This window comes from Solanum pennellii, chromosome 1 (assembly GCF_001406875.1).
Source record: "Solanum pennellii chromosome 1, SPENNV200".
Lineage (NCBI taxonomy): Eukaryota > Viridiplantae > Streptophyta > Magnoliopsida > Solanales > Solanaceae > Solanum > Solanum pennellii.
Genome location: NC_028637.1, coordinates 107,555,561 through 107,580,811, shown reverse-complemented (window position 1 = coordinate 107,580,811; position 25,251 = coordinate 107,555,561). Strand labels below are relative to the sequence as shown.

The 25,251-nt window shown below is 29.2% G+C and overlaps 2 protein-coding genes across 5 annotated transcripts; both read right to left on the bottom strand.

Moving 5' to 3' along the window:
* Positions 1-2,047: 2,047 nt before the first annotated feature.
* LOC107018397 (chaperone protein dnaJ 10) lies at positions 2,048-7,729 on the bottom strand. Of its 4 annotated transcripts, XM_015218930.2 has the most exons (11): positions 7,470-7,729; positions 6,933-7,068; positions 6,069-6,128; positions 5,651-5,733; positions 5,177-5,339; positions 4,969-5,098; positions 3,845-4,003; positions 3,560-3,729; positions 3,106-3,186; positions 2,485-2,571; positions 2,048-2,192 (listed from the first exon to the last, which is right to left on the bottom strand). In XM_015218930.2, the coding sequence occupies exons 2-10, from the start codon at positions 7,017-7,019 to the stop codon at positions 2,488-2,490; spliced, it is 1,017 nt and encodes a 338-aa protein (XP_015074416.1). In that variant the 5' UTR covers positions 7,020-7,068; positions 7,470-7,729; the 3' UTR covers positions 2,048-2,192; positions 2,485-2,487. The 4 variants fall into 4 exon arrangements, with proteins under 4 accessions (XP_015074416.1, XP_027775244.1, XP_015074387.1 ...); XM_027919443.1 differs by lacking the exon at positions 2,048-2,192 and having other exon boundaries at positions 2,239-2,571; positions 7,478-7,729; XM_015218901.2 differs by lacking the exon at positions 2,048-2,192 and having other exon boundaries at positions 2,239-2,571; positions 7,470-7,728.
* An 11,886-nt stretch (positions 7,730-19,615) lies between these two features.
* Positions 19,616-20,975, bottom strand: LOC107004346 (bZIP transcription factor 11-like). Its single transcript, XM_015202588.2, has one exon. It carries the CDS (start codon positions 20,396-20,398, stop codon positions 19,907-19,909), a length of 492 nt encoding a protein of 163 aa, XP_015058074.1. The 5' UTR covers positions 20,399-20,975; the 3' UTR covers positions 19,616-19,906.
* Positions 20,976-25,251: the final 4,276 nt, after the last annotated feature.

Genomic DNA, 25,251 nt, shown 5'->3' with positions numbered 1-25,251 from the left:
TTCTAGGTGTCTATAGATTTGAATAAGTACGAGGAAAAGCAAAAGAAACCACCTTGAACTAATATTAGTACGTAGTAACCACAAAGCTCAATAAGAACAATGCTCGATGAATAGTAGGGTCTTTATAGGATGTGTTTCGAATAATTATTATTACATGTACTAGCTTAATTGTTATCTTGCGGGATTCATTTTTTCGTGTCTAGATCTGGACATTTTTTTTATACGAGGCTTTGCTATCAAATTACCAGGTGCATGCACATCCCACAATTGTTCAGGACCTGGGGATGCTCAATTCTACTTAATATCTACTACCTCCGATTAACATAGAAATCATCATAATTATTTTATCAAAACTCAGGTGAATGAAAATAAATTGATAGAGAGGTTATGGGTCGTAATTCGAAATTGAAACCTAGTCAATAAAATAAACTTTCATAACTTATAATTTTTACTTGACTTCATTAACCGGTAAATTAAATTAGATGGAAGCAGCTTTTTACTGGTAAATTAGGTAAGCATAAAATAGTTTTTTGGGGATTAGTGCTATCAATTATCCAATACGACAAAGAGAACCTACCAAATGCCATATTGAAAGGACATTAATGGTGGATGATAAAGTGAAGTTAATTAAGCATATCATTGGTAGATAATGAATTCTTTCTATTTAATTTATTCATTTAAAGCTACAAATAAAGTTATATTTTATATCCCTACCTGTATGTTAATTATTTAGCTACTTGTCAACTGGTTATTGTAAACAATAACAATTCTAGATAAATTAATGGTACTAGAGAAAGAGTGATCCTTATTTTCCCTCTAATTTTAAAATGAAATTTTGATAACTTTTATAAGCAATTTAAATGTATGAGACAATAATATATTTCCACTGAGAAAAAGAGAAATATTTCATAGTCCATAGCCTATTCAGAAATGCATAGGATCTCGAAATTAATTTTTTGCAATCCTATTTGTCATTGACATGATATATTTACTAGTCCTATTGGATATAAAAACAAGCAACTGCTTTAATACTATAAGTAATTATTGACTACATTATTATCAAGATATTGTACGAAGATTTGATAATTATGACTATCTAGATGAAATATCTTAAACCTCCCATTAGTATATGCGATACGATAATTCTATCATCCTTGAATCTTTGTTATTGTTAAGTCCCATATCGGTGGTTAATGAGATGGGTGGACTCCTTGTAAGACTTGGGCAATCCTCCTCCCTTTGAACTAGCTTTTGGGGTGTAAGTTAGGCCTAAGACCTAATTTCACATGGTATCAGAGCAGGGCCAGTCTCACCCGATGTTAGGGCCCCCAAAATCAAAATTGCCCATGCACCAGATACTAAGCACTGGGCGTGAGGTGGGATATTAAAGAATGAAAAAAAATCCCACATTGATGGTTAATGAAATGATGGACTCCTTATAAGGCTTGAGCAATCCTCCTCGTAAGACCTAATTTCACAATTACCCTCGCCTTTCTTTTTAAATAACAATGCGCAAATTTGACTTTTGACAACAATTAGCAGATAGAAGAAAAAGACTATGTTTTTTATCCAACTAAAAATGTTTAAAAGTTAAAATAGTTTTTAGTGCTATGTATTGCAAAAGCATAAGTAATTGAGTCTAAGCGTCTCAAATTATCTATTATGGTTCCTCTTTTACACTCTTCTTAAAAAAAAAACTAGTTTCTAAAAAAATTATTAACTATTTTACCATTCATTAATATTCACCCTATAATTGAGTATTTATACTATTCAAAGTACAATAACACGAAAGATAATTTGAAACAAAGAGTACATAGAAGACCAAGTCTCATTTGTTATTTTCTTCTTTTGCTTTTTGACTACATCTTCCCAGTTTTTCAAGTTACTCCTATGGATCCCACGTATCATAAAATAAAATAAAATAAAAACTATTATTATATAAACTAAAGTAATGCAACTATCATCATCTCATCAAATAATAGAATATTATTTTAAAAATAAATAATACTATCTAACAAGAAAGTGGTAAACTTTGAACTACTGAATATTAAAAAAGATGAAAAAATGAATTCTACCAAAAGAAAGTCAAAAGAATGCACTCAAGAAAGCAAGATGAGTCCAACAACTGATATTTGAGCAACTAGCTGCTGTACGATTGGATATCGATCTAATCTCATCACGCTCCCCTACTCCTATCACGAAACCAGTACATTGAAATGCAAACACGAATCAGAAATGTGGTCAACATCATAAAGAATAAAGAGATACCGTCTACACAAATAAAAAAATCCATGTTTTCACACGAAAATTCAAAGGTTTTTCCAAAGAACTGAGATTTTGGTCACAGAAGGATCAAACTGTTTCTGAAGAACAGAGAAATACCCAAATGTAATAACAGAGGCGCACAACATTGAACAAATCCCGAGCACAGATACAGCTTTTATAAGTCTCTCTACACAAAAAATACCGCGAAAAGAATATTACTTTTCAATTAGAGGATGGACCACTATCAACCATGTCTGTGTTTTCACTGCGCAAACTGCTATCTCTTCTGTACATTGGTTTCGCACCCTGGGAGAACAAAAAAGAACAGTATTTACATACCATGAAAAATCGTAAAATTGATAGGCAAAAAGGAAAAAAACTGCTCCTCCACTTGACAATTAGTGTACTAATATTTGCCGATGAAGGGGAACATATGCTAAAAGCTTCTGTTCCTTTCTATGTTTGGTAAGTTTTTCAACTACAACATCCTACAGGACAAGTTTAAGACCACAAAGAACTATAAGCATCTTTAATTTAAGATCATAAGATTCAAAAGTTACCCGTTATTGCTTAAACTTCGTGCCACAGTCAAACAAAGACGCTTAAATTGGGATGGATGGAGTATCTTTTATCACCCAAATGATTATTTATTTTCAGTTATATCTACGTCATACATCAAAATATCCAAAACCGTTACTGAGGAAGTACAATTATGATCATCTTTTAAAAAATTCTAATGATATTTTCCAGGGACGAACGCGTACAAGTTATGAATAGAAAGTCTAAAGCTATCTTGTGTTGCTGAAACGATCAACAAAAAAATAAAATTGATCCACTCACCTGAAAAATTGTCCCCAGCTTTTTCATGGCCCTAGCACGTAGCCTGACAGTATCCTTAGGAACATTGGGCTCTTTAAGGACCTAGGCAAAAAGAAAATAAAAATAAAAATAAGTGAACCTGATAAACATGTAGAGTCTCCTCATTTCATAAATACCTAAAAATTACACAATTTGCTGTCGTAAGTTACAGTGCGTTCAGTCTATAGGAAGCCACAAAGATGATATAAAAATATAAAAGGCTGTTTACGTTTAGATTAATAAAGAAAAGTGAAATGCTCAGACGATGCTGACACGTTGCAATAACGGAATGTCACTTGATCATTCCATCCAACTTGTAGTTAATATACTTGACTGAAGGATCAACTTTATATAAGGCAGGAGCATCTGTAGACTGTAGCAAGTCATAAATAAGTACCCTACCGCAATTCGATAAAGAAGAATTGGCAGTTCTTACCGCTTGGCAAACACGGGATAAAGTTAACTCAATATCCACGACGTTAATTTGCCAAAGTGATTTAATCATGATATCTTTCTTCTCTTCCATTGTTTTGATTGCATCCTCTACTTTGTTCTCCTCATGGTACTTCTTTTGCTCTTCTTGTATTTGAAGTAAAGAAACAGCCCCTTAAAAAAACAGAAGGCATGTTAATGCTATATGTATTAATCAGAAAAAAAGAGGGAATTTCACTGGTAAATGCTATCTATAAGAAGCTGAAAAGAGTAAAGCCTATTTCGTCACCTGAAGCCGCCATTGCTTGTGATTTTATTAGGTGTCCTTTGTCCCTTACCCATTCTGCCAAAAATGGCACCTTCATGAATCTTTTAGTTTTCCCAATTTCTCTGGCTGCTTGCCTTGTGTAGATATAACCAATAGTATGCAGCATAGCCTCACCAAAAGCTGAAAATATGACCACGCAAAGAAATTATCATTTCAAAATATTTTCGCATAATCGCATCACAAAGACTACAATGAAGAAGAAGTCCTCAAAGTAGACAAATCTCCTGGTCTCTTAATATTTTCCAACCAGCCCGTCAAAAGCATTTGAAAAACAGTGCAAGCAATTTAATAAAAAGCTGCCACAAGACAAGAATGCAGCACCTACTCTTCCAAGAAGGCCTTCAGGGAAAGTCAGAAGAGAAGGCTTTGAAAGGAGATCCGACTCAACTAAAAAGACTTGCAGTCAATGGCAAGGCTGTAGAGATTTTTGGCAGCACCAAGGAAGGAATCTAATAATTTTGTTAGAATCTAGAGGAGAGTTGGGGGGATCCTAAGTAAATATAATTTTTTATTCACAAATTGGATAGCCACTCGAACTGGTGTTAGAGGATTGAAAACATATGGACTACGCAACAACTATGATGACTGAAGGCGTTAAAGCAGGAAAGAGGTAGACCTAGAACACATGGAACGAAGTCGCCTCAATATATCTACCTTTTTCTCAAAATTCATGAGAAGCTAAAAGCAGAACATAAGGGCGCAAAAGATCTAAAAGGAGCATACCAGTTAACTTGGATTAAGGCTTAGCTATCATTTCACTTGCATTAGGTCCATCTTTTGTGGGAGCTTTTAGATTAATTAGAAATCTGTATGCTGATTGCTGACGCAAGAATTTGTATCAAATTTAGAGAAATTCAACCTTCTTTTTTTTTAATGTTTTGATAAGCAGATAACTTCTTCCTTCAGAGGAACCCTAAATGTCTTAAATGAAAAATTATTATGTCATGAAATTACATAGGCCTAAAAAGAGCAGCATGCATATAGTGGATGTGTTATGAGGCAACCTAGTTCAGAATATGGCGCACATTAATTGATTGAAGTTTTACAAGAAACAAATAAGGGACAAGCAGGTGAAACAATCTAACCAGCTTGAGCAAGATGTTGCGCTTCTGATTGTGCCCATTGTAAGAACTCATCCTTCCGGCCTTCTACATATGGCTGAAGATGTTCTTTTAAAATTGTCGTGAGCTTCTCTACCCTTTCCTTTTGCAATTTCTGTAGTTGAAAGAGGATTGACTCAGTCTATCGCATGAACAATTGAACTTATATGAAAACCCTGTGAAACAAGAATACCTTCAATTTCTCCTGAATGTTCTGCCTACGAAGCTCAGGAACAACTTCATCCTCTTCATCTTCAACAGTTTGTATGGAAGCCAATCTAAGTTCCCCCACATAATCAACAAATACATCGCTCCCAAACAGCATCCCAAATACAGTAGCAGGGTGCATCAAATCCCTGACAAAGGGAGACAAAGTAAACACATAAAATAGTTTTTCTCAGCCTAAATTCTAGAAAAGGAAAGTCAATATTTTACTGATGATCTTCTTAATGTTTACTCCACAAGATCATTAGAAGGATTTTCAGTTTTCTAACTGCTGGGACAAGTAGACTAGGAGCGTCTTACTAATTTCTGCAGAAAAGATTTAAGTACGAAGTATGACAAAAATAGTTTGAAACTTAACAAAAGGGCCAAGAACAAATGGATGCGGTTTCAATAGAAAGGCGGATAAAATAAGTTAGTGCGGCATTTCCTATTGCACACTTACTTCGGCATATCTTCTTTACCATATTTGTCATAAAGTTCACGTTTCTCAGGATCACTCAGCACCTGATAAGCCTCACCAAGGACCTTCAAAAGTGAACAATAAGCAGAAGAACAATGAGACAGAGGCAAAGGAAAATGTAAAGAAGTTTTGTGACACCGCTCCACTCACACAAGCATTCCCTCCATTCCATTATATTGTTAAGCACTTTGACTCATCGGATTCTTGGAATATGTAGAGCACAGTGTTCTGTTTTCAACTCACCCACACAGCCAGATGACCAAATGAACCCAAATATGAGATTTAATAGATTGAGACTTCTGCAAAGCTGATGCTTTCACGAAATTTTAAGTATGGACACTCAAGTGTCCAATGGTACCTAGTTGACAAATCAAACTAAAAGAGATCTTAAAGGTTGTACCTGGAAATTACGAGCAGCTTGTGGGTCCCCAGGATTCTTGTCTGGATGTGTAGTCCTTGCCTGAAATAGAACTGCAAATTAGTGTGCGAGGAAAAATTTGACTTGAAGCCAAAGATATCTTTGTGCAGATAAATATCAAGGAAAACTACTGTCCAAAAGAAAATTTTCAAGGATAAATTAAGGTTCCTTGAACTACAAAAAAGTAGCTCTAGGCTAACTCTAGGAATCCCCCTGACCTTTATGCATCGCATGCTAAAAGTGCGGAGAATGTCTTGGAATCAGTCACGTATACTAGCAAATAGTAGTTTTTTCCAGCTAGCCATTGATTTATTATAGTTACAACGTGCTAGTTGCAACACAAACTTACTTGGTGCTATCCAGCCTAGAATTTCAAGAAAGTGATCCTTTTGTCTTTCGGCATATACTAGCAACATTGGTAATAAAAATGGAAAACACTAAGGAGCGTGGCATCAGGAACTGCATCCATGCTGGGAGATTGTGATAAACAGACCAATCAAATGCACATAAACAACAATTACACCTCAATTCCAAGCAAGTGTGATCAGCTATACGAATCCATAGCCATGTCACTTCATTTAAGCCTCAATTTAATCTCTCTAGCATGAGAAGTAAACTTATACATGAATAAGAAAAATGCACATCCGAGTAGGAAATAAAAAACGATAATTAAACTAAGTTGAGAGAAAGCAAGAAAATTCAATTTCAGGGAATTCTACATGTTTGTCACATCAAAAGGGCATATGATCATCTAGTCTAGTAATAAATTCAACAACCTATACGAGTGCATTCTCAAAATTGAAAGTCTCCAGAAATAGAAAACAATAAGCTAAAATGCTATATCACCTTGAGATAGTAAGCTTTCTTAATTTCAGCAGGAGTCGCGGTTACAGCAACCCCCAATATGTCATAGTACTCTGTGTGCTTCGCCATATCTAATCAAATGCAAGCTTCCAATAGACTTAAACCTGCAATCACTCAACTGAGAACAGAAAGTAAATAACAATCAACTCTCAGATGAAATACAAATATGAAAATTGTCACAAGGTAACAAAAATTCAACAACCGAACACTACAAAGACAATTCCAAGTATCTTACTTTCCTTTTTGGTCCCTCTCTATATTTAGTAAGTGTCGTAATTTATGACTACAAGATTCAAGAATTTCCCTTTATATCTTAATCAATCAAACGAAAACACTTAAATTAGGACAGTGGAAGTAAAACAGAACATGAATGTCCTCGAAAACAAGAATCTTATGGGGAATCTTGATTTCTGAACACATAAGTGAGGGGATGATGAAAGAAACAAGATTTAGATTATGGGAACATTGAATAATCAAAAGAAAAAAGAAAGAAGATTATTAATAAATCAAGAAACTCACTGTGTTACCAATTTGATTGAAGGGTCAAACTGATAGTGATTTTACAGAAATTTGAAACTTGGGTCTTGATATATATATGTATAATTTTTGATGATCTTGAAATAATTAGACTTGTGGCTTAAACGCGTATACCAATCTCAGAAATTCAAGAAACCTTAACCGCGGATTCTGCTAATAACATTTGATTCTTTGTTTACAGATTACGACAAAAGTAAATTCTTTTTCTTCATACAAAAAATCAAAGATTTGTTCTTCGGGCACAGCGGGGAGCCTATGCAGGCCGACAACCCGCTTAAGGAATGAATTGGGCCTGTGATATGATGAAACAGCCCACTCAAATTGGTCTTTTTGCGTTTTCACTTTTTCTTTATTTTGTCACAGAAAAATAGCGGTGTAACGGAAGATAAAAAGAGAACGTGGAATCGGTAACATCAAATTAAAAAGGAGAATAAATACATTATATACATGTATCTGGTGAGATTTGTATATACTGGAATACCATACCATGTACACGGGAGAGAATTGTCTATAAGTCCTAGATAAATACGAAATCATTTGGATACAGTATATCTAGAACAAACTAGGAAAAATTACTTGAATGAATGCGTTTTAACAAATAATTACGGATTTTAACGATACTTTTTTATTTATTACCATTTATAGCAATACTTTGTTAAATCTGTAGTATGTATTAAAAGTGAATTAAGTATGCAATATATATGTATTATAACTATTTTTAAAAATATATTATGCTTGTTTAGTAAGAAGTTGACACATTGTATTATAAGTGTATAAAAATGTGTGATAAATGCATTATCCATCAAAAAAAACTTGTATTATATGTGAATAATAATTTATTTTTTGTAATATGAATTAAAAGTGTATTATAAATGTATTAAAAGTGATAAATGAAAAAAATGTTATTGCTATAAATGGTAAATATTTTTTATTTGTAGTATATTTATGTAAGTTTCCCAACAAACTACACCTAATTTTACCCCATGTATCCCAAGATATATGTATCTCGACAAATTGAAAAGATTTGCAAATTAGCATATAGATAAGTGATCAGCTTCTAAACTAGTGAAATTTCTAAATTCTAGTAACATCCCGTTACTAGAATTCGTAAAATATAGCATTTTCCAATCATGAAATTAGTCTGGGCCTTAATAGCCCATTTTCTAGCCCAACCCAAATAATTTCATCGTGAGCCAGCAAATAATGCTTGATGGGCTGACATTCATATGTTTTTGCCTCATATAGCTCATAATCTTGACATGCCTTATCATCTTTAAATATTGAGATTTTTACCCTATTAATTCGTCCATCAAAACAATTACCGTAAATTATATATTTTTGCATATGTGTATATAATATATGCATTATATACACAGATTTTATATGTAATATGCATTATGCATACACTTAGTATGTGGTTGTGTTAGCCGATCATCGAAATGTATAACTTCCACATAAATATTTTAGTAGGTACAACGTAGATTCGAATGGCATGGAAGAAGTTATGCAAAGAACATCAATACATTAATTATAATTAAAATAAAGACTAACGGGAATGCTATGGGATTTGAAGAAGCTCAATAAAATGAAATAAAAATTTGTAAAAATTTAAGGAATCCCATAGTGTAATTCAATAATTACATTCTGTCCCGATAAATTTAGTATTTACAAAAAATCCCTTAAATTTGTTGTTCTGTGATACTTTAGACTCTAGTGATACATGGTAAATTATACATGGTAAGTTTAAACTGTTGAGAAAAAAATGGGGAAAAAACGGTACAATTAATGTTGTTACTAAAACAGCTTAATTTAAGGTAACAGATCATTAATCACCATAAAATCAGCACGTAATTGGATATTAATTTCAAATTTTGAAAATCAAAGATTATATCATCTATTTTGAAGTCTGTTTATCTTTTCAATCTGGCTTCTTTAAATAATTGTTGATCATTTCTAAGAATCCTTTGAAATCCTTAAAGTACACTACGGTCAATTTGACAATAAGAATATATAATGTTTCTCTTTAGTTATAATTGAATATTGGGGTTTCTCGCTTTTATTTTATGTATGTTATGCTTGGTTGAATATCTGTCTTTTTTTTGTGAACGATGCACTCTATTCATCCAATAGTGTTCAATACAAAACAAATAGATGATAACTATCTACACTCCTATCAATTACAAAAAGTCTATACATGCTACAGCTACAAAACACGAGAAACAATCTTACATAGTGAATAAAAAGACAATACAACAACTTCTCTAATTACAAGACCTAAGGGTATGAATTTGAAGCAAGTAAAGGTCTTTGGAAGCTGGAGATGCTTCTGCCTCTGGTGTTTATATGCAGTACAGTTTCCTTGCATAATCAGTCTGCTGAAGATACTCCTCCCCCCTGGAATCTGATCACATTCTTGTCCTTTAGGAAATTGTTGTTAAAATTGACAGCAAACCTTATGGGATGTGTTGGTATCTTTTTAATCTTGTACTTCATTGGCTGCAATTTGAAAATAAAACAACAAATTATAACGATATTGAAATATAAATACTAAATAAAACAACTAATAACTTACTGATACATGGTTTCAGTTTTCAGAAATTCATACTACATGAAAAACATGTGATACATGTCTACTACATGTATCAGTGAATTAACTAAAACATTATAACATGTGATACATATCTAATACATGTATCAGAAACATCTACTAAACAATATACACACTGATTCTCTATGTATCATCAAGTACAGTTGATGACGCATTTATTAAATTTAGTGAATGATACATTATAACAATTTTCAAAACATGTATCAGTACATCAACTAAACAACTAATACCTTACTGATACATGATATCAGTTTTCAGGAATTCATACTACATGCAAAACATGTGATACATATCTACTACATGTATCAATGCATTGACTAAACACTGTACACACTGATTCTATATGTATCATCAAGCACAGTTGATGACGCATTTACTAAACTTATTGAATGATACATTATAACAATTTTCAAAACTTCATGATACATATAAAATATTATGATACACAACAAATTCATGTATCCATGATATTGTTAAATCCCAGATTTAACTCTTTCAAACTGCTGAGTGCTGCAGATATAAAACGGTTGGCTAACAATGTGGAATGGTTTTGCTTTAGTCAGTTCTTTTTGGCAGATAACAAATGTCTTCCACTTACCCAAAAACTTCTCACATCCATCATCTAAAAGGTGAGATCTATTGACATTTAGCGACTTCAACGAAGTGAGAGCTGCATTATGATAAACGAACTATCAGAAACTTCAACAACGTGATGGAATCCCAGAATAGAGAAGTAATTCCCCGAAAAATTCTCTTTTACTTCATAAAGTTTGTCCCGCAAACTAGTCCTAGTAAGTTAACATGGAAATTAAAACAGTAAAAGCAGACCTGTGAGGTAATCCAAACATGACGCAGTAACAACAGACCCTTCCAAGTTTAGCACGACTAGTTTGTACAGATCTGTAAAAGAATGAAATATTATCAAATCCAGATTACATCTTAACGTAGAACAAAAAGGAAATGTTAACTTTACGAAAAGCAGCCGAAGAGACTATTAATTGAGCTTCTTACAGCCAGAGTCTTTGTTTGAATCCATCTGAAGATTCATAGGATCATGCAAAAAGAACTGAAACTTGATGGAGAACAAAACGGTAGAAGTTAAGAGAAGTTGTCCTGCTTCCTGAAATTTTTACTTTTTTAAATTTCAAATTTTTTGAATTTTGAAATTCAAAATTTCAAAATTTGGTCTTTTATTTAAAATTAATTAAATTTAATAATTCAAAATCAAAAAGCTGATTTAAAAGGTTGAGTGTTTAAATGGATAAAATTCAAAATTCAAAAACTGATTTAAGAGGTTGAGTGTTTTAATGGAGAAAAAATAGGCATTAAAATGGGTAAATGTGTATTATAGGAGAGAGAATGTAATGTATCTAAAAACTTACACTAAAATTAAAAAAAAGGGAATTATGTAATATTTAAAAAAAGTAGGGAAAATTAGAGAATATAAAAATTATAGTTGTGTATTTAAGTTATTTTTCCTAAAATGTCCACTAGACTAAAGTCTAAACTATATTACGAGATCGAATGTGGGGCATCTAAGTTTCACAAATTATGCATAAAATAAAATCTGCAGAAATGCTAAAATATTGAGATAATGTACATTAATAGTCCAAAATTAAATAAAATTCAAGATGATTACATATATATGACATAAGGTACTAAGTAGTACGCATTTTTATAAGTGTTTGAAATATATTTTAATAACGGATGGTGATACAACGGGACGATATTAATCTAAAATTATATTTATATTATTTAGCTATAAAATTTTATCAATCGCGCATGTGACGAGGGGACCATATATTGCCCAAAAAACAGTGATTTTGTGAGCCATATTGGGGACTATAGCTTAACTGAATACGGCTTTGCCAAGTAGTAGTCATTAATTAATTATACTTGGAAGATATATAGACTATACTGTACCTTTTTAAGTCTATTAGATAAATAGAAAAAGCCTAGCTAGACAAGTCTTATTGCTTTTCCTTTTCTAAAAGCTAGGATCTTGAATTTTAAGTCATTTTTGTGCATGCCTATCACTGCCATGTTCATTTTTAAAAGGAAATTTTTGTCCAAATTTTATTACCAGAGATATCCTCATTTACCTTTGATAAAGAAATGTATTTTGAGTCGTTTGATACCTAGCTAACTATTCATTTATTAAGTAGTACTCCCTCCGTTTTACAATGAATGACCTAGTTTGACTTGACACGAAGTTTAAGAGTAAAAAGAAGACTTTTGAATGTTATGGTCCTAAATTTAAGTTAGGTCAACTATACAAAATTGTCATTTGATCTTGTGGCCTTAAATATGTCTCGTGGAAACTGGTTACTAAAAAAGAAATAGGTCATTCTTTTTAAACATACTAAAAAGGAAAAAAAGTCATTCTTTTTGAAAACGGAGGGAGTATATATTAAACCCTAACTAGTCATTTGGTGCCTTGTTAAGACGTGAACTATTCATTTATTAAGTTAAAGTCAACAAACCCTGAGGGGTAGCTCGGCTGGTGAAGGCTCTAGGACAAAGTCCTTCAGGTCGTCAGTTCTAGCCCCAACAGAGCCACTGAAAGCATAACAAACCGTCTGCATCTCCAGGGCCACATAATATTAACCGTAGTGCACCCGTCTTGAAACAGCGGGATCCGGTGAATATATCTAGTCGGATTTTGCAAAGCAACATAATTAAAGTCAACATAATTATATGTGATTTTTAATGTACATATATGATGATGATTAATTCTGTCGGTAAAAAAAAATCATACACTTGATAACAATTGTACTATTGATAGTGTGTACCTCCACTCATTATTAACTTTTAACTCAAAAAAGAGTAAAATCTATAGTGGAGCCCACATTATATTATGTAGGCTTTTTCTGTACAAAGGAAATTAAGACAAGTAGAATGGGACCCTGTTAAGAAAGAGAAGCACCTAATTCCTCTGCTGGGGAATTCTGGTAATATTCTTTTGAAACTTTTTGCAAAATCAAAGAAAATGGGCTTCATATTTTAGGGAAAATGCTCATTTTGTCTTGTCACTATTCATTACCATCATCACATACAAAACTTTATGACTATGCATGTATTCTTCATTTTTTTTTTCAACTCTTAATTTGCTAAATTTTGTACTTTTCTCTAGAGGAGTGATTGTTCTGTGTAAGAAATGTTCAGAAAAATCCACCATTATGAGCTTTTTCACTGCCTCACACTCATACTACTCTGGATTTTATGTTACATCTATTTGTACATGCCGATAGAGTTTCGAGTTCGAGTTTTGACTTTTTTGCTTCCACTTTCATGTGATTAGAAGCAGGGGTGAAGCCAGAGGGAGGTTCAACATTTAGTATATTTATATAAGGTCAAAACTAATTTTTATGTATATATAATATATGTCAAATTTTTTTAACTTTTTTTTTGTATTTATCTAGGACTTTAAATTTAATATATCTTCTTTATAATTAACCTTGTTATTTTATATAATAAAATATTACTAAGATTGAGGTCATCCAAAATTCCAAAGGATCTCTATATATACATGAATATGAGATGAAAATGTAAAAGTTATTTATAGTGATGAAGTGCATATTACTTAATTCAGTTGGTAAAAATCTTAACTAACCTACAAATAAGAAGTTGAGTAAAGCCTATATGTAACTAATTAATTATGGAATTAAGACTTCCATATACTAGTAATTAATTACATAGAGAACCTCTTTGTTTTTGGCTTCTTTTGAGGCACAAAAGTCTTCGTATTCCCTCCAGAACATCACATGATAGATATATATATGTCTCTATCAGGCTCTATATTAATTAATTACTATTTTACTCAATATTAATTTATTATCACTAATTAGAAATTAAGCAAAACAAAACAAATGGACCGTCTTTTTCTGTATTGATCATGTGAAGACTTTCAAGTGTATGGTTGGCCACATGCTATCACAAACACTTTAACTTTGTTTTAAAATAATTAATCTTTCCAAATTAATATTTTATGAAATCTTGAAGAAAAAAAAAAGACATGACATGAGATTTCATCATCTTTGTCCCTTTTGTAAAAAATCATGGGCCTAATTTAAAAAGTTAAAAATAAAAATATAAACTGCCATTAACTTGCTGCCACTTCATTCATTATACAGAACATCATTTTCCACCAGTCAACATTGAATAAAAGTAGAATATTATAGAAAAGTATTCACGATCACGCGGAGATTTAAAATTTAAAATTTACGTTTGAGTTTAAAATTTATTGTTACAAACCATATGATTTTCATGATTTAGATCTAGTTTTTATACTGTTTCGGTGAGTTTCTTTAAAAGATTATCAAATAATATTTTAACAAACAAGTTGCTACTTGCAAGATTATTTATATTGTTTTAAAATTATGTGACCATTTTATGGAACAATTTAAATTATTTCAGAGCATATTTTTGTTCTATTTAATTATAATTTTATGAATCTCTCTTTTTTGTAATAATTATTCTTACTTTACTCCTTGTAATATTTAACTAAACACATTTCATAGGGATTATAAATGCACAATCTATTAATCAAAGGCTAAATATGTTAAACCAAAAACTACAAGGACTAAAATAATAATTTATCAATATTTAGGGACTAAAAGTGCTAATCTCCCTTTTCCTTCCACAAATATAAAAATATCAACAATGAAAAGAATTTGCAAATATGTACAATTTTTCTGCACTAAAAGTCTATAAATATGTCCTCAGTAGCAAATTATCAATTATAGCGAAACATATAGTTTGAAGCATCAAAGAATATTTTTCTTTTTGTGTTTATATATCATTTACATTTTTTTTTAATGCTAAAAGAAGATGTTTTATCAAAAAAAGATAAAATTACTATGAAAGACCTAAGATTTGCTTAGTGGATAGCCTCTTATATAAAATCTTAATTATAAAAAGATAGCAAAGTATTGTTTGTGGCTCAAGTATTTTTATGAAATTAATTTATTGTAAAGAAGAATATTTGGACAAAATTAAAGTTATTATTATTCTCTAAACAAACAAAATAGAGGGAAAAAACGAAACCATTGGATTTCAAATCTTTAATGTTTATGATGCCTATATTCGAGATGATGGAAGAACGGTGCTCTTTAATTCTCTTTAATTTCTATATATACTTTATTTGTAAAGAAAATTTTAGTTGTATGTCAATTCTATATTTAAAATATTATTACTCCATTAGCTTTTGAATGTGCTTTACTTTAATTTCCTCCTTTCTAATTGCCAAGCTTGTGAAAATTTTCCTAAAAACGGCATTGATTAAATATGATTGAAAAAATATTGTCTGGTCTGAATTTTCTCTGAGTTTTAGCTTTAACACTCATATTGTAAGAATTTTAATACAATTAGATCACTTTAAACATAACTTAGGGTAGTAGCTTATAAAAGTTAAAAGTTAGAAAATTGAATTATAATATTTTGTTATGAAATTAGTATGATGGCTTAAATTACATTCGTTACAGTAATTTCTGTTATATTTCATGTGGTATAACAATTTTGAGATAAAATAACAATGGGAAAAGGGTCAAAAATACCTCTCAACATTGATTTATTGGTTGACTATGCCCTTACCGTTAAAATAAAAATATTTTTGTCCCTACCATTACCAATTTCATCATGGAAAATCCTAAATTAGTCCAAATTAACCCATTTTTTATAGTTTAAACCAAATACGTAGAGTATTTGATATTGTACCATGTATATTATATATATTTCACCCAATGAACCAAACATCAACTAATGAAAAAAATATACTCATTTAATCTCACCATTATTTAAATCACAAATTATAATTTTAAACTATTTTATTATTATTTAAACGATACCCATCTTGTTTTTGTTGCTTTGTTTTGACAAAGGTTAATTTGAGTTTGGGGGAGGCACTATACAATTAACCTGTCATTTCATGCGTCATTAGACTAATGTAATAGGGATTTAATGAAATAATTAAGCATTACTGAAAGTGATTAAGGAAATAATGGCCATTATTTGAACGTTTAGTTTGTGACTAATAATAACATGACACCATTAGTCATGTCTTGTATTAATTATTTTTTCTCTCTTTTCTGAAAGGATAGAACTAATAAGAAAGAAGACTTAAGATATAGGTAAAATATACAAGTTAGGTGAATTAATTTACACCAAACATCTTTTTCTCCTATTACTTTCTATTTAGTTTAATAAATTTTGTTAAATATCAATAAATATTGAATCTAAAATTTTCTTTATTAAGTAAGCAATTTAATCTCATAAAAAAACTCGACGTAAATATGAAATTCAATATTGCAATATCCTTAGTATATCAATCGACAAAAAAATAAATCAAGTTGCAGCCCCATTAATTTGACATATTCCAACTATGGGCACTTAGTTTCTTCACACGAAATGAAAAGTGAAAAGAAAAAAAAAAGTAGTAAAAAAAGAATGCATTTCATTTTCACTTGCTTAAATCAAAGTCCAAACATAGCATGTGTTTCAATTTATATGGATTACTTTTTCATTTTCCTGTTCAAGAAATATTTGGGGATATATAAATACTGATTAGTAGAGTAATTGTCAATTAAAAAAAATGACCTTTGATTTTAACAAATTCTGTTAAATGGCTATTTTGATCAATTATTTCAATAATGATGAGAAAATAGTTACAACCTAATATTTTAAGTGTTGTGTTCCAATTACTTAAACTTCCCCTTTAAAATGTTTTTTCATATTTTAAAATTTTGTCCAAATATAGGACTTGAGAGTGACAAATATTTATTTTTTTATTTTTATAAAAAAGAATCGTTTGTAATAATATACATTTCATAATAAAAAGTAATCATTTACTAAATAATTGTTTCAAAAACAAATAAAATTATTCTTTGGTAATATATTCATCAACTCATCTCGCTTTTTAAAAATTATTTGAAAAAAGAAACGATTCAATATTATATGTTTATTTTTTGTTTCATCTAGAAGCATGTAAATTTAACATGTTGTTCTCTTTTAATAATAATAATTATTATTATGTTGCATTAAAATTTAACACTGTATAAATTTTCATTTTTAATGGGGGGCAAAGCATCGTATCACGTTGTATTGTTCCTGTAACATGGACTTAATTATGGGCATTATACAAGGATCTAGTGATATTACTTGTATATAACTAGGATTTGTACTTGTCCTGAAAACTTTGTTCCCTGCACGTGCCATTTGTTCTTTACTTCTTTTTTATCGTCACACTATTTTCTCAATTTTTAAATCGATGATTTATTTAACATAGTCTCTCTATTTTCACAAGATAGATATAAAGTTGTATATAGTTCGCCCTCCTCAGTTTTCTCATCACAAAGTGCTTATCTGAAGAGTAGAAGTGTGCTTATATTTAATCGATGGTCTATTAAAAAACCTTCATTACGTTCCTTGCAAGATAGAAGTAAGACTGCGTATGTGAATTCTACTTTTTGGAAATTACAAAAGTTTCTCTAACATATCACTTTTGTTGCATTATTTTACATACCGAATTTATATCGTCTTTCCCAAATATATTACAACTCTATTATAAGTCTGGGTCGATTCTCACTATAACAAAAATAACTTCTAGAGGCAATAAATAGACACATTAATTAAAAGTGTTAAAGTCTTTATCGACATTAGTTAAATGTTATTAAATCTAATGTTGCCAAAGTCTTTAGGGACACATACAAAGAATTTAATTAGTGTTAAAAATATATATCTAGCGATTATTGGTAATTCATTATTGTTAAAGACCACTTTTAAAATAGATCTTTAAATTTAACGTGCCATATATGATAGCGTTGCTTTATTGCTAAAACGTGACATTATACTATATGAGAAAATTTCAAATATTACACGATATTAATCAATGGTTGTTATAAAAGAAAACAGAAACAACAAGAATTTAACAAATATCGACCAATCGAAAGCAAAATGATATCAAATGCATTAATTCCTCCAAAACAAAACAAAAAGGCCCTAAGATTTGGACATTTAGATGCTTTGAAAAGGAATAGAAAACACATTTCACATGCAATTTCTTTAAGAACGACTAATTAGATATTTAGATTATATGATCGACACTTTAGGGTGTACTGTTCGATACAAAGTAAAAAAAAAATTGAAAAAACTTATTTCTTATGGATAAAATATATTATTTTAAAATTATTTTGTATATAATTTGACTGAATATTATGAAATATGAGATGAAAGGTAGGAGCGTATCGTTGTGGAGTTAGATGAATATGATGTGTGTTAAAAGGGGCGAGAAGTACAGCGAAAATATCACTTTCTTCATATTAAGCAACTTATTTTTTCTAAATTTTTTCAAAAAAATATTGATAAATCTAACATGAAAAAAATGAAATAATTTCCTCCATACCTAAAAGCCCTTAAGTTTATAATTAACTCAATTATTGCCTGCACCCATACACAAAATAGGTAAGAGAAAAGAAAATATGCTAAATGTGTCCCTAACGAAACTAGGAAACTAAAATTTGTTTGGTTTCATATTTTGGGTGTAGAATTTGTCAGTAATTTAAATTTCATGAGTTTGGAATTACATAACGGTAACTTCAAGTGTTAATACATTCAAGTACTAATAAATAAGAATTTTAAATTTTATTCATTTGTGGTGGTTACGCTATATATATCAATTTAATGACAAGACGATATCTTCTTTATTTAAACTTATATCAATCAACTTTTTAGTTGATTGATTGATAAATATTCTCATCTTTATTTTTAAAAAATTATTAATAAAAGTAATGTAATTTGATATAATTGATATGAATTTTTTTTTGTAGATTTTATTTTGTGGGGAGGGTGTTTTCAATAAAAGGATGGAAAAATTGATGGACTGTAACTGCTCAGATCAATTGTAGTTTGTACTTGTCTGAAGAATCAATGATCATCACAACAAAAGCCAAAAATATCTCAAAAATCATTTGTGGGTGGTGTCTATGAACCACTTTTATTACATGACTAACTATTTACTAGATTCTGCTAAAATATATTTTTGTTCAAAAAAAAATATGTTCGTAGATATAACTTTATATCATCCAATCAATCGTTTGTTTGAATATTTTTTTAATTTGATTCTATAGTCATAGCAAAAAATTATTATTGTACAATACAGACATTTTTAACATAACATTGTTTGAAGTTGTGTCTGATATTTTCATCAAGTCAAATAATTTAATTTTAAAAGTAATTGGCATGGAAAAGAATTAATCATGTAACCTACCTATGTTGAAAAAAAATAACTGATTTTATATCAGTAAAAAGCACCCTCTATCTCCACCCTGCTTGGAGGCTAAAAATAAAATTTTGAAAAAAGACGCATCGCGTAAAAAGAGAAATAAAAAAATCATTTATACAAAAATATATATCTTATGTTCAGTTATTTTGTACGTACGCGAATGGTTTTCTTTTTTATTCAAAAATAATTTAATCCACGAACCAAAAGGAATAAAAACCATAGAGTAAGTAGGACAAGGAGCAATTCTTGAAATGGTTATTAATATACTTACCAATTACAATCGCATAATTAAGTTTTCGAAAGAGAAACTAAAAATAAGATTACAAACCCCACATTTACAAGAACACCGATATTCCTCGAAAGGATTTATTCTTAATAATAATAATACTACTACTTGACAAAAGAAAAATACATCTACTACTTGATAATACATAAAAAGAGGATCCTCTCTGTTTAATTTTTTTTCTCCTCATCAACTGATCTGACTTTTTTTTTTTCAATTTGAAATTCACTGGCTCGACTAATATTATCACGTCAGTACTGCAAGACATCGGCAGTCATAATGGGTTGATTGGCAGATAGATAATTCCAAGAATTGGTCACGTTGAACCCATCAAACATAATGTCATTTTGTGCAAAATTGAAGCTATAAGGCTCATTGTGGTCCATGACAAGTCCATTGTTTGCATCCAAAACTGCAATGATTTCATTAAGTGACTCAAGCCTACGGCTAAGTTCACTTAATTGAGCCCTCAATATTGAATTTTCAGCTTCAACGTTAAGATAATGTTGCGTGGTAACATTCATACTTGTCAAAATCTGATTATTTTCTTTTCTTAAATTTGTTACTTGACTCATCAAATCATCCAAATGTTTCTGTTTTCTCATTCTTGATCTTCTTGCCGATTCTCGATTCGATATCATTCTTTTTCTCTTCCTCTGATCCATTAATTGCTGAAGATCTTCTTCTGAACCCGAGTTTTGTATAAACGATGAACCTGATGATGTACCACTTGACGAAGCCATGACCCAAAATTTTCAACAAAGTTAAAATTAGCAGGACCCCGATGGAGTTTTTGATTTTTAAAAAAATAAAAACAGAGTAGAATGCAAAAATATTTTTTTAGATTTAATTTTTATTTTTATTTTTATAGATTAATAAAATTATATAAAAATAATAGTGTTAGCAAGCTAGCCGGGCTATGAGATGAAGTAAAACCAGTAAAGAAAAACAACAGAGAAAGATTGCACCAAATGGGTCCTTCGCCTATATGTGGAATTTATCATAAACCCCGAAAGAAACAGTTCACTCAGAATTGCAGACATGAATTTCAAAAATTAAAAATAATAGGGGTAGCATTAAGATTAGTTTAAAAGATTTAAAAATAAAAAACCCTTTTTTATGATTTTGTTTAGTAGAAGAAGAACAAAAATTTAGGGAGATTTTGGGTGGTGGAGATTCCAAGAAAAACTTGAAACCCAAAAAAAAAAAGAACAGAGAGAAGAATTAGAGAGAAAAGGAAGGAGAAAAGAGAGAGGGGTTAAAGAAGGTGTTTTGGCTGGGATTTTATAGCAGAAAAAGTGGGTGTCAACATATTAAAAAAATTGTTCAAATAAAAAAAGTTACAACTTTATTTTCAAAATTTATACAAAATAACTTTTCATTTTACTCGTTATACATTAGGATTGTGGTAATAAAAAAAAAATTAAAAAATATATAGTTGATAAATAAATCTATTTATATTTATTTATCAAATTTAAATTTGACACTTCTATTAAAAAATAATAATTGATTACGATAAATTTATTATTTTACCTTTAATTGATAGTGTCAAACATATTTACTTATTATATTTTTTAAAGACGTTGAATTAATATTAATAATTTATGGATATTATAGATTATTATTTCTAAGTATATCAAATAAGAGAGGTAGAAGTAAAAAAGATTTGAGAAGCAAAATCCAAACATAGGGAGTATATAAGTAAAAAACGCTCCAATAATAAGCACCATTTTTTACCTTCAAGCTACATTTTGTTTTATTTTGACATAATATTTTTAAAAATTTATGCTCGATAGTAATTTTTAGATATTTATGTTATGTAAATTAGAATAACATAGATTAATATTAAAATTATTTTTAATTATGATGAAATAATGTCATATTGAGGATCTTTTTCACATAAATGAGACTTTGAGAATGTTTTTAACTTGTTCTTTTTTATTGAAAAAAAATAAATTGCAATTGGAAGGTGAAAAAAAGTGAAATATAAAAAAGGGAGTTTGGAATATAGTGTAAGAAAAGAAAAGTAAGAGAGGATGAAAGGGACATGTGGGGTGGGAAGAGAAACCTCTAGATACAGCTGGGGAGCAACAACATTAAAATTTTAATTATATTTTCTTCTATTACCTCGTTAATCCTCCAACTTTCATCAAATTCCAATTAAGCCCCAAAATACTTTAATTTTTTTTATTCAACTTTAATTACACCAGCAAGAGCAAGGTAAATAAATATATTGGATGACCAAAATAACTGTTTTTTTTATTTTGTTAATTTTTAGTTTAATTCAATGTTTTAAAATGAATAATTTTAATTGAATTTAATTTCAAATTATTTTTCGAACTAATTTTTCAATTTTATAGAATTTGAATAAGTAACCATGCACTTAATATTTTTTTTTATATTCGTTTATATGATTTTTACTTGGTATAAAAATTTAAATAAAGTAAATTTTTAAATCTCGTAATTTGAAATTAAATATATTAAAATATCTTTTAATTTCATGATTTTAAACATATATTATACTTAGAAGTTGAAGTTGAACAATTTCAAGAAAAACAAAAACTAAAAAACAAACTAGTATGTTCTTTATTTTAAAATAAGTGGATTATTGAGTCTAAATTTAACCATATTTAATATATAGTATTAAAAATTCACCTTGAAATAGAATGAATTATATCTTTCTATCATTTAATAACTTTTACGTGTAAATATATTATTGTAACACGTGCGTCTGTCAATAATAAAAGGTTATTGCTGTTCACGTTATTTATTTTTGAACTTTTTACGCGTCTTTTGATAGATATAAAATTAATAGATATAATGTTTTGAAATATTTTGGAGCAAATAAAAGGTGCATAAAAGCTCTTCACACCCATATTTATCACTTAATGGTTGAGTTATGTATATTTAAATTTAATTAATAAATTTAATTCATTTATTTTAATATAAATAAATACTAGGTGCACATAAATATTTATAAAAACCAACTATTCAAATAGGAACTTGCTTTATTCTCCAATCTTCCATAAGTATATTGCATCACCAGAACTTTCCCAAAAGTAATTACATAATTTAAAGACAAAAAGTTTATATTTTCCATTTCGGGAAATAATAAAAAAGAAAAAAAAAGATGTATTTATCTCCAAGTGTCCAATTCTTCTGTGAGAAATAACTTTATCGTATTAAGGGGAAAAAAAATACAATTAAAACAAGTTTGATCGATCATTACTATTAGCTTTTCCCACTTTTGTGTAAACTTATCAAACAAAACTTTAGCAAATGTTTGGTCATAAAGAAATTTCATCTAATAAACTTTAGAAATGTGATTATTATTATTTTATTTACCTTTGTAAAGAAAAAAATGATTTTATAGCAATGAAGAATAAAATTATAACTAAATTTATTCATTTATTTTTACTTCTTGTGTCAACATATTATTGGTGCGAGTAGTTAAAAAGTCTATTCCGACTATAGTTAGAAAAATAAAACTCTTTTTTTTTCATTAAAAAATAAATAACAGTAAACTTTTTCACTTTTCTTCTTTTCATTTTTTTTTTTCCTTTTCAATTAATTGTATTTTTCCCTTTTTTTATCAATGCTTTTTGAGATATGACATTTATAAAATACACGTGTCACCTCGATTACTGTGTTATCATTGTGAATTGTGATGTTGGTAAGCAGTAGTATTAAAAAAGCTTTGGAATTTGAGAGCAGCATGCCAGCATAAGGTGAATTGCCCGAGATAGCCCTATATGATTCAGATTTCCGTACACATATGGGGGTAATTTTGTCATTTACAATTAAGATTCCTTCAACCTTTGAGTCTGTGTTTGATCTGCAGATCTCTGGCGGTGCCACTAGGAATTTCAAGACAGGTTAAATACTCCCACGGAATTATATATTTTGATTATTTTATTTTTTATTTAGGATTTTAACATCTTTTTAATAAGTAAGTATGCTTTTCTTTAATAGATTAAAAAATATATATTTTCAACTCACTTTACTTTGTTCACTTTAAACGTTCTTAAGAAATAATAATTGTTATAAATATTTTTCCATATAACCATTTTAATTGATATTTAGTATAATTTCTGGAATTTCTTTTTGAAAAATTAGTAACTACGGTTAAGGATAAAACATTAAAAAGAAATTGTTTTTAGTATGTTAAAGTAAGAGTAAGAGAAGTATTAAAATCACTTCTATATTCGACAAAAATTATCAGTTTCATTTTTAAACTTTTAATAGCATTAAAAAAATTTATTTACTTGAATAACTAAAGTTAAATATACTTTCGATTTGCTAAATGACATAGTCAGTGGTGACTTGGTGTCAATTTTTTTGTATGAGCATGTGACTCTTAATAAAAATTTGAGAGAAATGTTAAAAATACGTCTAAACTTGAAAAAAGTTTAAATATGTAATTGTTCATATTAAAATTTCGTGGGACTCTACTAGACGTCTTTAATTCGAATTAAGACTCTAAAAAACTTGTTCGATTTCATTAGGATTCTTGGAGATTATTCAACCTTAAACCCTTATTCATGCATATATAAAGGCACTAAATTCTCTATCTCGGAGGCTATTTAACCCTAAAACCTTATTTATTCATATATAAAGAGTACTAAATTTCCTTAAAAGACATCTCGAAAATTCTAATAAAAGATCAAAATCTCGAATATTTGATGGAATATTTATAATGAGATTAATTCCAAATCATATTAGTTCGAGAAATACGTCACTGATGACTATCATAAATAAAAATAAAAAAGAATTAAGGGAGAAACAGAATTATACCCTCAATCTTGATCTATAAAGTTATGTTTTGCATTTTTTTTGTGATTTTAATTTATTTTTTATGACTTTAAAAGTTGTTCCAAACAGAATTTTACTTATATTATAAAAGGGAAAAGGGTCTGATATACCCCTCAACTTTGTCATTTGGAGCTGATATACCCCTCGTTATAAAAGTGGCTCATATATACCCTTACCGTTATACAAACGGCTCACATATACCCCTGCCGTTACAAAATGGCTCAAATATACCCTTCATTTAACGGAATTTTAAATAATTAGTTTTAAATTTATATTTATTACTTATAATTTTTTTAAAAAAATTATTTAGTGGTATATATGATTCTTCTATAAAAGTTCAAGGTATATTTTAATTTTTTTCATACATAAATTATTTTTTGACTTCTTTTATTATAATTATTTGAGTTTCTTATTCTTATTTTATTTTTTTCTTTCATTCCTTAGTTTAAAGAAAAAAATATTAAACTATTTTTTTGTGTGTATTGTAATTTAATTTCGTATTCGAAAAAAAATTTGGTCATCTGCAATAAGTTTTTACAAGAATATTAGTGAAACATGAATAAATTTGATTATCAAAATAATAATTATAAATTAGTTATTGAAATAAAAAAAAGTCAAAAAAATATATTTGACGAGGATTAAATTTACTCATATGGGATTATATTTTTTAGAAAAAAATAATAAAGATTTAGTTTGTTAATTATAATTTTTTCATTTCCCATTAGAGGAAAAGGGTATATGTGAGCCATTTGTTTACAAGTAGGGGTATATATGAGCCACTTTC